Source organism: Aquarana catesbeiana, linkage group LG11 (genome assembly GCF_042186555.1).
Source record: "Aquarana catesbeiana isolate 2022-GZ linkage group LG11, ASM4218655v1, whole genome shotgun sequence".
NCBI classification, from domain to species: Eukaryota; Metazoa; Chordata; class Amphibia; order Anura; family Ranidae; genus Aquarana; species Aquarana catesbeiana.
In genome coordinates, this window is record NC_133334.1 from 253,251,226 (window position 1) to 253,263,741 (window position 12,516).

General features: G+C 44.9%; 1 protein-coding gene across 1 annotated transcript in view; it reads left to right on the top strand.

Moving 5' to 3' along the window:
• The window catches only part of HYDIN (HYDIN axonemal central pair apparatus protein), a 128,897-nt gene that overhangs the window by 18,495 nt on the left and 97,886 nt on the right, over nucleotides 1-12,516 (top strand). Inside the window, exons 6-8 of the mRNA XM_073605646.1 lie at nucleotides 5,317-5,516; nucleotides 5,779-5,903; nucleotides 8,460-8,661. Of these exons, the coding sequence (XP_073461747.1) occupies nucleotides 5,317-5,516; nucleotides 5,779-5,903; nucleotides 8,460-8,661 (527 nt within the window). The remainder of the gene's footprint in view (nucleotides 1-5,316; nucleotides 5,517-5,778; nucleotides 5,904-8,459; nucleotides 8,662-12,516) is intronic.

A 12,516-nucleotide genomic window follows, 5' to 3' on the forward strand; every position in this document is an offset into this window, starting at 1 on the left:
AAGTTTGTTTAATAAAACATTCAGTCGCCATGACTCGGCCTTGGGGAAATGCTCCCCTCTGATGCCGTTAATGTCTTAGAAAGTCTGAGAAAATCTGTTGCATCACCTGCACCAATAAACAGCATTCCCCCAGTGACTTGTCTTCCCTCGGATCAACTGCACACCCGGGACAAACGGCATCTGCTGGGACAGACGGTAACCACAATCCTGTGTTTCACCACCTTCACTCTACCCATTGTGACTCTGTCCATGAGTGATGATATCATATAAGAGAACTCTGACCATGTTCAGGAGTGATGACATCATATAAGGCAGTAGTTCTCAACTCCTGTCCTCAGGACCCACTAACAGGCCAGGTTTGCAAGATAGCTCAAATACATCACAGGGGATATTTGCTGCTCAGTGATTGCAGTATTATAGTCTGCATCTCCCAAGGTAATACTTAAAATCTGGCCTGTTAGTGGGTCCTGAGGACAGGAGTTGAGACCCACTGATATAAGGGAGCATTGACCATGTCCAGGAGTGATGACATCTTTTGAAAGGACACTGACCATGTCCAAGAATTATGACATCATATAAAAAAACACTGACCATGTCCAAGAGTAATGACATCATATACAACCCAATGTCCGAAAAAGTGGAATCTTTCTTAAAAACTGAATGCAATGTTTGCAGATCCATATTTTTTCTTGTTCAAATATTTTATTGGTAAAAGGGAAAAAAACATTCACAAAACCTAGAGACATACAGTGTAGCCCCCAGAGAAGGGGAATATAGCTTAGGGTCCAAAAAAGTAACGTTTAACTGTTTGGGTCGCAGCCCACACATTTGGACAATGGCAAATCAAGGTAAAACATATAGGTATATAACTATTGTATTGTTCTATGATATTAGAGGTCAAGAAATGCCATGCGTGTACACTAAGCTTCAGGAGCAGAGAACCCTCGGAGAGGTGGTAGCAATGGGTGGTAATGTGAAGCCCAGTGTACAAGGGGCATCTAACAATATAGCGATTAAAATAAGAGGAAAGAAGATTAACCATATGATAGATGGGAATGGTGATGGTATATTATGGTTGTCAAGTCGGTCAAAGTCCTGAAACATCTAATTTAGATGAGATCAGGGCATGTCCTTATAATTAGAGTGGATTATTGTAAGTCTGGGTGGCTAGTGTGTATAGAATATTACAGGGGGAAGAAAGGGTATAGGAAGGGAAAGATATGGGATGAAGAGAAGGAGGGGGAAGAGAAGAGGGGGTTCCCGGGGGGTGATGTGTTAGGGTGGAGTTGAAGATTTGTATCTGAGTGACTCGGGCATCATAATTTTCATGGAGTTCAAGGGGATAATAGTGTTTCATCAAAATCTGAGGGGAGGAAGTGGTCAATTCATGGCCGTCATAGGCGTTCATATTTGGGAATTTTGTCCAGTAGGACTGCTTCTATTTTGGCATGAACATTGGCTCTGGTGATTCTGTTTTTGGTTTTTGTAATGTTGAGAAGATAGGTTTTCTATGCCTTGGCTATAGTTTGTTTAGCCGCAGTGGTAACCTGCAGGAGGAGTTTAAATTGGTGGTGGGTCATGTCTTGGAGTTTTTTATTGAGTAAGGCTGTAGCTGGATTAGGGTCCACTGAGCTGGTAAACAATATGGAAAGGATATGGAAAATTTCAGTCCAAAAGGTTTTAACCAATAGACAGGTCCACCAAATGTGGAGGTGGGTGCCTGCTTCTGTGCATCCGCGAAAGCAGAGAGAGGATTATGAGGCCAGGAATTTGGAAATCCGTGCAGGGACAAGGTACCAGCACATGAGGACTTTATAGTTCGTCTTCAATCAGCACTGGTGCAAGGATTTTTGACACCCTAGGCGAAACCTCATTTTGCTGCCCCCATTGGCTTCACCCCTGACTCCACCCCATTTGCCCATGTGACAGAAGTGCCACTATACAGGAAGCATCAGCTCTGCTTCCTCTAGCGCTGGCTCCAGTGCTGCGCTGCACCTCTAATTACACTACCGGTCTGAATGAGTTAGTTACATGCTGCAGCCTGCAGAGCATGCAGATGTGGAGGGAAACCAGGGGCCGGGCGCCCCTAGGCAGCAGTGCACCCTAGACAGTTCCCTTTTTTGCCTAGTGGTAGCACCGGCCCTGTCTCCAATGCTACGATATAATGAGAGGCCGATTTAGTGGCTTACTATATGTCTGTCCAGTCTTTGGCGTCTAGTTGAAATCCTAAATCCCTCTCTCATTTAGTTGCATAGTGTATTGAAATATGGGGTGGGGGGTCAGTTAGCTGAGCACAGAGGTGCGGATTTTTGTTGCAAGTGCGCTCAGATGTCAAAAAGGCTGGCAAAGACGTGTCTCTATGGATACAGGGGGTATTGAAATGTTTAATTTGGAGATATCGGAAAAGTTCTGTACTTGGGAGACCATGGGTTTCGCATAGGAATGGGAGTAGCTTAAATGTGTCGGGTGTGGTAAACTTATATGCTGGGATAAGATTGGATGAAGACCATCTGTTGAAGGACTCGGGAGAGATCCAAGCGGGGTAAAAAGCCGGGTTGCGGAAGTATGACAGAAGTGGGTTATGTGGGGATTGGAGGCCAAATTTGTTTTTAAGTCTATCCCAGATGGTTAAACTATGTTGGGTTGTGGGATTACGAATGGTTTTGCGGTCGCATGGGCGGAACCATAGCATGTTCGCTACTGATAATGGATCGCAGTCAACAGATTCAATTGTGACCCAAAGTGGTGTTTCTCATGTGGCGTGGTATTTAGGTAACTGGGCTACTTGTGCGGCTTGAAGGTATTTGGGAAAGTTAGGGATTCCTAGGCCCCCCCCTTGTTTTAGGAAGGAAAATTATGTTTCTGGCGACGCGAGGTCTGGTTTTTCCCCAGTAATATTGGCGTGTACGTCATTGTAAGATTCAAAGAAAGTGGGATGGGACGGGGATCGGTAACACCCGGAATAGATACAGTATTTTCTGCAATATGGTAATTTTAACGACAGTGATGTGGCCTAGCCATAAACCCATATTTTATTCACAATAGAAAACATATCAAATATTTAAGCTGGGAAAATGTACCATTTTAAGTAAAAATAAGGTAATTTTGAAATTGATGGAAGCAACAAAAAAAAAGTTGGGACAGGGCAACAAAAAAACTAGCAAAGTAGGTGGCACTAACAAGGAAGAGATGGAAGAACATTTTGCAACTAATTAAGTTACTTGGCAACAGGTCAGTATACCCATGACTGGGTATAAAAAGGGCATCTTAGGGAATTAGAGTGTCTCATAAATAAAGATGGGCAGAGGTTCACCAATCTATGAAAAGTCTCCTCTGAAAATTGTCAAACTACTTCAGAAAAATATTCCTCAAGGTAAAATTGCAAAATCTTTAAATATATCATCATCTACTACTGTACAGTAGATAATATCATCAAAGGATTCAGAGAATCTGAAGAGATCTCTGTGCACAAGGGACAAGTCTGAAACACAACTTTGGATGACCATGAACTTCGGACCCTCCGAAGTCTCCGCATTAAAAACAGGCATAATTCTGTGATGGACATCACTGCATGGGCTCAGGAATACTTCCATAAATCACTGTCTGTGGACACAGTTCACTGTGCCACCCAAAAATGTCTGTCATATGTCAAAAATGCCTGTCTCTATCATGCAAAGAAGAAGCCATATCTGAATATGATCCAGAAACGATGACGTCATCTCTGGGACAAAGCTCATTTAAAATAGTTTGTTGTAAAGTGGAAAACTGTTCTTTGGTCAGACGAATCGAAATTTGACATTCTTTTTGGCAACTATGGGCACAGCATCCTCCAGACTAAAGAGGAGAGGGATCTTCTGGCTTGTTATCAACTCAGCTCAAAAGCCTGCATCTCTGATGGTATCGGGGTGTATTAGTGCGTATGGAATGGGCAACTTGCTTATCTGAAAGATATATCCAGGTTTTAGAGCAGAATATGCTCAGGCAAGGATGGGCCAACACTCCTCTCCCAAAACTTCAGCAACTGGTCTCCTCAGTTCCCAGATGTTTACAGAGAGTTGTTAAACGAAGAGGGGATGCTACACCATGGTAAACATGGCCCTGTCACAACTTTTTTGAATTGTGGTTGTAGTTTTGCAGCTTTTTGTTGCCCTATCCCAACTTTTTTGAGACATGTTGCTGCATTCAATTTCAAAATGGCCTTCTTTTTTTTCCCTAAAATTATACATTTTCTCAAAGTAACCTTTTTTCTATTGTTTCTATGTTTTCTATTGCAAATAAAATATGGGTCTGTGAGATTTGGAAATCATTGCATTCTGTTTTTATGTAGATTTTACGCACCGTCCCAACTTTTTTGGAATTGGGGTTGTAAGAGAACACTGACCATGTCCAAGCATGATGGCATGATATAAGAGAACTCTGACCATGTCCAGTAGTGATGACATCATATTTGAGAACACTGATCCTGTCCAGGAGTGAATACATCATATTTGAGAGTACTGGCCATGTTTAGGAGTGATGACATAGCATTGGCTATGCCCAGAAGTGATCACATCATATATGAGAGTACTGCCCATTGTTAGGAGTAATTCCATCATATATATAAGCATTGGCCATGTCCATTAGTGATGACGTCATATCTAAGACTATTCATTGTTTGTGTCTAAGACTATTATCAATGTCTGCAATTGATTACATCATATCTGAGAACTTTGGCGATATTCAAGAATGATGAAATCCATATAAGAGAACATCATATACAGTATGAGTGCTTTGGCCATCCAGGAGTGATGACATATTATGTGAAAGCCTTGCCTATGTTAAGGAGTGATGACCTCATATCTAGGACAATTCCTTGTGTCAGGGGAGTGATAACATCACATGTCAAATCCCTGCCCTTGTCCAGGAGTGATGACATCATATCTAGGAATATTCTCTGTATCCAGGAGTGCTGACATCACATCTAGGACTGTTGTCTATGTCCAGGATTGATGACATTATGTTGCAGCCTGCAGAATGAAGGAATTCAAGGTCAAGGCATGAGGCATGCAGGGATTTGTAGCTCATCCGTAGTTGGAGGGTAGACTGTTGTTCATTTCCATCTGTCAGACATTTTCTTATTGATCATGTTTCTGTCATGTTCTTCTGAATGTTGTACCTGCTTGTTATGTGTCTTTGTGGATTTTATAATTATTGTAATATTAATCATTATTCATATAATTCTGCTGTACATCCCCCATCCAGCCATGATTAGTGGTAAATGGGATATACTGTACATGGCATGTCAGTAATCTCATTATTGCTGTATACTTTTTTCAGGATTATTTCCACCAAGTGATCTGTATTACTGAGCGGGAGAAGTTTGTCGTTCCGATCCAAGCCATTGGCGCTCGTGCCGTGTTAGATTTTCCAGATGAGTTCAGTTTCCAGGTGTGCCCTGTGAAATACAATTCCCAGAAAACTTTGCTGGTTCGAAACATTGGGAATCGCCAAGCTTGCTTCCAACTTCTGACAGAGAGGTACGTGTGAGGGTGCCAAATGTGGGGGTAATATAATATGTGGATAATAATATGTGAAGTACTGACCAATATACCCAGTGCACAGTCCCCCAAGTAAATCGAGCACATGGCGCACTTAGTATACTGAGTACACAAGAGGTACAGTGTACCCACCACACAAAGTTATCCAGTAAACCCAGCACACAGGGGATCCAGTATATTTATTCATTCATAAATGAGACCCCCATCCATATGTTGACCATTTTGTCCCCATGTGCTGTAGACCATTCAGTGTGGAGCCGTTGTCAGGAACACTGGACATTGGGGACAGCATGCAGGTGACGGTGGAGTTCCAACCCCTGGAAGTCGGAGATCACAAAAAGTTTCTACTGATCCACTATGATACAGGTGAGTGACGGAACACCACAAGAGTTTATTGTTTATTGTCAGCCAAAGAAAGGTCAGAAATGACTAAATATGGATGTAGGGAAGGGCCATCTAAACCTATAAATCATAGATTTCTCAGTGATAGGAAGAATAGATCTGGCTGTCACGGTAAGATCTGGAAAGATTATTTCCTCTCTGTGAGGAGAAATTAGAAGTTTCCACGAGAGTACTGTATCAGAGATGGCAAAGACTGAGAGGATGCCACACACAATACAGTCTATGCCTATATGATAAGTGCCCAGTTACAATAGGTTCACACTGTAGCGGGTCCTGCCTGCTGCGTTTTTGCATGGGCACAGGAGCCTATATATTTGAATGGACTGCTGTACCTGTGGGAAATGTTAGATTAAAGTACAACTAAACGAAACCCAGATCTGATAACTATGTGATGCACAATCCTCACAAAGTAACCAAAAACATGGTTTACCTTTCCTGGCTGAGCCAAATTCTCCATCTTTGTGACTCCCCCTTCTAGACACTGCAGCTCACAGTGGGAGGGTTTTAGTAAGAGTCAACCCAAAGAGCAGTGGGCAGGACTGGGCATGGTCATGTGCTGAATGACAAGCTACAGGCTTATAAATGAATGCTGAAATCCACTCCCCTGCAACATCTTCTCCTCCCACTATAGTGCAAGTAGGCATAACCCATATGATAGGGACAACACTTATCTGAAATTAGGAGCAGTGCAGCATTGCTGTCACCCCATCATGGGAAGCTGGCCTTCACTGGCAGGATCAATGGGTATTTGTGGGACTTTGCAGCGTTACTAGGTGGAAACTGTAAGTGCAGATTAAGTTATAATTAGGTGCTACAGCACATTTATTTTCATGATAGGCCATAGCTCTACTTTGAGGCTGAATTCACACTTCTGTGCTTCCTTAAAATGCATTAATGTAACTTGCGTTGCAATGCCATTCATTTTGCATGGCATTCCAACACACCAAGGCACACCTATGTTGTGACACGCTGCCACACACAGCAACACATGTGTTGCCATGCAATGAATTACTAAAAAAGAGTGTGCAGTTTCAGACATGTGACTATGTGTTTGCAGCCCAATAAGCTGCTTTAGCACAATGCATGCTAAGGCGTAACATAACACATGATAATGCACAGTAAAGAAGTAAATGTGCCCTTAGAGTAGTATAAGGGTCAGGTTAGGTTAGTGTTAAGTCAGTGAAGGGGTCATTTTTCAGCTCAGAAAAAGGATTAGGGGGAGGGGCCTGTCAGGGCAAAGGCCTGCCTATTCTTATTTACTGGGCTGAAATCAAAAGTGCTTCTTAATGGGTGTTGTGGATAAGCAGTATTACAATATCTCAGGGTGGCCAAAAACAACATTATCTGATTTGTGCTGCAGCCTTTGGGTGGATAGTGGATAGTGTATTGCTTCTCACTTTATCACTCTGTGTCACCTAACCTGTCCCGCCTTGTCATTGAAAAAATGGGAAAAAAAAGACTAAAAATATATATATTGACCCTAAAAATGACCTTCTCTTTTTTTGCTCCCTTTTAGTCTGTTACATATCCCATCAAAAGTTTTTTTTTATTACATCTGTATAGGAAAAATACCTGTTAATCCTGACAGAAATCCAGTGAGCTTATAACTTCCAGTGCTCTTTACCTGGGCTGCACTCTTATCAGTTACAATGTTTCCAGTTCTCTCTGAGGACTACAGTACACCTCCTGATGAGGAGAATGGGAGAAGTTTGGTAGTCCTCTCCTTGGGTGACAACATTGCTCTTCCATAGATAAAATACAGGGAGGAGTGTTGTTATCCTAGGACAGGAAGTGTGTTACTGGCAGGACCACCATGTAAAAATAAGGGAAAAAGAGGCTAAAAAAAAAGAAAATGAATGCACCACCACTTCTAAGGACTGGTTAGATAAGAAAAATATAACAGAGGATGTACTCTCCAAATTTGATGCCTTGCTGGATTTTGATCCAGTGTTCTTACATCACTCTTGACCTCAGAGCTTCGCCATCTTGGCGCCAATGGCAGGACAAAGTTCCTTAGCACCCAAGGTGGAAAGGCCAAAGTGCGCCCCCCCTTTCCCCTTCATGAGCTGTGGGCCACTTCAGCAGCATAGGTTGCGCTTTTTGCACCCCCTCCTGCTGAAATTCCCAAGGCAGCTGCCTCTTCTGCTTCCCTCCTTGGCTTGGCCCTGCCTGGCGCCCTTGTTGTACCCAGCTATACCTCGCACTGTAGAATTGTTAGTGGCAGCTCTATGCTGACACAGCAGATCCAGCTATATCAGGATGTCCAGTGTGATCCTATGATGGGATCAGTGTTATCTCTGCTGATAATTACCCCTATCAGAGCTCACATCAAGCTGTCCGCTTTGTGGGATAAATGACAGCTATCTGGTGACGTTATGTGTGTGACACAGAACAGGAGGGATTGTATGTAACTGTGTGTTGCTTGTATGACCTGCTCCATCCCATCTCATCCACATAATTCACATGTGTGTATAATCTACAAGTCATTTAGTGATGTCATCACATTTGGATCCTTCTCAGGGGAACATATCTGTGTCAGTCTTCATGGCGCAGCGACTGATATCAACGTGCGGCTAGACAAGAACTCTCTCACCATTGAGAAAACCTTCTCATCTTTAACCAATCAGAGAACAGTTACCATCTTCAATCGCAGTGACATCATAACACACTTCCAGTGGAAAGAACTTGCCACCCGTCAAGAGGAGGAGGCTCAGAGACAAAGGTGAGATTTCCCCAAAGTTGTTTGTGTCTCTGCCCCTCCCACAATAGTGAGATTTTCCCTGCAGTAGTTTGTGTGTCTGACCTTCTCACAGTGGTGAAATATCCCTTCAATAGTATGTGTCTCTGCCCCTCCCACAATGGTGATATTTCTTTGAAGTAGTTTATCTCTGCCCCTCTCACAATGGTGAAATTTCCCTGCAGTAGTTTGTGTTTCTGTCCCTCCCACAATGGTGAGATTTCCCTGCAGTAGTTTGTGTCTCTGCCCCTCCCACAATGATGAGATTTCTCTGCAGCATTGTGTGTCTCTGCCCCTCCCACAATGGTGAGATTTTCTTGCAGTAGTTTGTGTCTCTGCCCCTCCAACAGTGGTGAAATTTCCCTGCAACAGTGTGTGTCTCTGCCCTTCCCACAATTGTGAGATTTCCCTGCAGTAGTTTGTGTCTCTGCCCTTCCCACAATTGTGAGATTTCCCTGCAGTAGTTTGTGTCTCTGCCCTTCCCACAATTGTGAGATTTCCCTGCAGTAGTTTGTGTCTCTGCCCTTCCCACAATTGTGAGATTTCCCTGCAGTAGTTTGTGTCCCTGCCCCTCACACAATGCTGAGATTTCTTCCTACAGTGGTTTGTGTCTCTTCCCCTCCCACAGTGGTGAGATTTCCCTGCAGTAGTTTGTGCCCCTGCCCCTCCCACAGTGGTAAAATTTCCCTGTAATAGTATGTGTATCTGCTCCTCCCACAATGGTGATATTTCCCTGAAGTTGTTTATCTCTGCCCGTCTCACAATGGTGAAAATTCTCTGCAGTAGTTTGTGTCTCTGCGCCGCCCGAAATGGTGAGATTTCCCTGCAGCAGTGTGTGTCTCTGCCCCTCCCACAATAGGGAGATTTCTTCCTGCAGTAGTTTGTGTCTCTGCCCTCCCACAATGGTGAAATTTCCATGCAGTAGCTTGTGTCTCTGCCCCTACCACAATGATGAGATTTCTCTGCAGCATTATGTGTCTCTGCCCCTCTCACAATGGTGAGATTTCCTGCAGTAGTTTGTGTCTCTTCCCCTCCCACAATCGTCAGATTTCCCTGTAGTTGGTTTTGTCTCTGCCCTTCCCACAATGGTGAAATTTCCCTGCAGTAGTTTGTGTCTCTGCCCTTCCCACAATGGTGAAATTTCCCTGCAGTAGTTTGTGTCTCTGCCCCTCCCACAGTGGTGAGGTTTCCCTGCAGTAGTTTGTGTCTCTGTTCCTCCCACAATGGTGAGATTTCTCTGCAGTAGTTTGTGTCTCTGTTCCTCCCACAATGGTGAGATTTCTCTGCAGTGGTTTGTGTCTCTGTTCCTCCCACAATGGTGAGATTTCTCTGCAGTAGGTTGTGTCTCTGCCCCTCCCACAATGGTGAGATTTCTCTGCAGTAGTTTGTGTCTCTGCCCCTCCCACAATGGTGAGATTTCTCTGCAGTAGTTTGTGTCTCTGTTCCTCCCACAATGGTGAGATTTCTCTGCAGTAGTTTGTGTCTCTGTTCCTCCCACAATGGTGAGATTTCTCTGCAGTAGTTTGTGTCTCTGCCCTCCCACAATGGTGAAATTTCCATGCAGTAGCTTGTGTCTCTGCCCCTACCACAATGATGAGATTTCTCTGCAGCATTATGTGTCTCTGCCCCTCCCACAATGGTGAGATTTCTCTGCATTAGTTTGTGTCTCTGCCCCTCCCACAATGGTGAGATTTCTCTGCAGTGGTTTGTGTCTCTGCCCCTCCCACAATGGTGAGATTTCTCTGCAGTAGTTTGTGTCTCTGCCCCTCCCACAATGGTGAGATTTCTCTGCAGTGGTTTGTGTCTCTGCCCCTCCCACAATGGTGAGATTTCTCTGCAGTGGTTTGTGTCTCTGCCCCTCCCACAATGGTGAGATTTCTCTGCAGTGGTTTGTATCTCTGCCCCTCCCACAATGATGAGATTTCTCTGCAGTGGTTTGTGTCTCTGCCCCTCCCACAATGGTGAGATTTCTCTGCAGTGGTTTGTGTCTCTGCCCCTCCCACAATGGTGAGATTTCTCTGCAGTGGTTTGTGTCTCTGCCCCTCCCACAATGGTGAGATTTCTCTGCAGTGGTTTGTGTCTCTGCCCCTCCCTCAAGGTAATCATAAATCTAAACTTCTCAGTTATTTGAGATTCCCAGTAATGGAGACTCTGTCACTATTCTTGTTGGGAGATGTGTGAGAGTTCCAAGAAGCCAGCTTGTGATTCAGATTACCAGAAACAATGCAATTCTAAATAGATCATTCTTGATGGAGTTAAGTTGGATTGTTACTTAGTCTAGACGGTTAATGTCCGTCTTTCAGCCTCCGTCACGGCGGGGGGTGGCCTCCTCCCATCTTGGGCTGCCCTGTGTAGTCCGGGGGCACCCAGCGGTCAGTAATTCAGCGTGACTCCACATACACACATTGTCTGATTAGATCACATAGATTGGAGGAACTCCGAACATAAACATAAGAGTCTTAGCGAGTTGCAGCGTATCTGTTGCCATTGTACATGCTAATACGAAGTGGCAACGATGCACTAATTGCTCTTCTTCGCCATCTAATATTTAACATTCGGATGAGCCATTTCCGAGCCATCCGCCCTGTAATTCCTGCAAAGTGCTGCCTGTCAGATCGGGACCTCTCATCCGGGGGATGCTGGATGGAAGCAGCATGGAAGGGTTAATAGGCGCCCTACATCTGGGCCATGGTGTGCCTTGGAGGTACGCAGCTGAGAGACGGCTCCCCTCTGCTCCATATTTAATGACATTAGCCAAAGATGAATGCCCCTGTGCTGAAGAAAGCACTTTAACTAACAGCAAAGTGTCCTCACTTGGCCGGCCGCCGTGCCTGCCATGTGTGTTCAATGTGGGGGTGGGGGAGGGCTGCAAGCAAGCTGCTGCACAACAACCACAAGTCCCAGCATCCCCGCAGCCTGGTCTGGTCACCTTATAACAATTGCCTTGTGTGGAGCTGCACAGCACTTAGTGCTGGAACAGAGGTCATTCAGAATGGATGGTGCCGTTCATAACCAGTAACAGGGAAGGTAGTCCCCAGCACTCCAAAAAATGCCTTCTCCAGATCTATTCTGAACTCATACTCACAGAATTTCACATAGGTCAAACAGCCACCGTTTTAGAGCCATGATGCTCCATTCCAATGTAGCACCCTGGTGTTTAGGCAGGGTTGCTAATAAATTTACTTTGTCAGGTATTAATCATCCTGGCTGATTGTTAGAAGATCCACTGATTCCTCTCTAACTCTAGATTGCTGCACCTTTTATGTTTTGTCAGTAGGTGGCGCTTGCTGGTGGCATTAGATTGACAAGGGTGTAGCAAGGTCAGACTATGGATGGATGGGGTGTCTCAGCCAATTGTCAGGGGTTTCTTTAGTCCCTTAACCTGCTGGGAGAGCCTATTTATTTGGGTGGAGTCAGGTGTTTGGGGTTCTGTGCCACCTGGACAGCTCTCTGGGTGGACATGTGTTATGCTGCCCCAGGCTGCTAGGCCAGAAGCCTGAGGCCTATCCCAGGGACATCTGGCTGCTAGGCTGTCTGAGGGCCTATCCAGAAGCAGGAGAAGCAGCGTAGGGTTGGGACTGCAGGACTGGAGTCCAACCGAGAGTAACGGTTCAACCGGACGGGGAACCAGTCATGGTCGGTGGTAGAGGGGAAGCTGTCGCCACTAAAGGGCCATCCACCTTGTTATCGGAGACCACTGTGAGTAAGCTGGAGTCAGTACCAGAGCAGTCTTCTCACCAGCCGGGGACGGTGAAGAAGTGGGAAAACTTCAGCGAGTGCCAAGCCAGGGACCTAGCGGGTCAGCAGGGGTGATGCTTAAGGAGTATCTGTGAGTGCCAA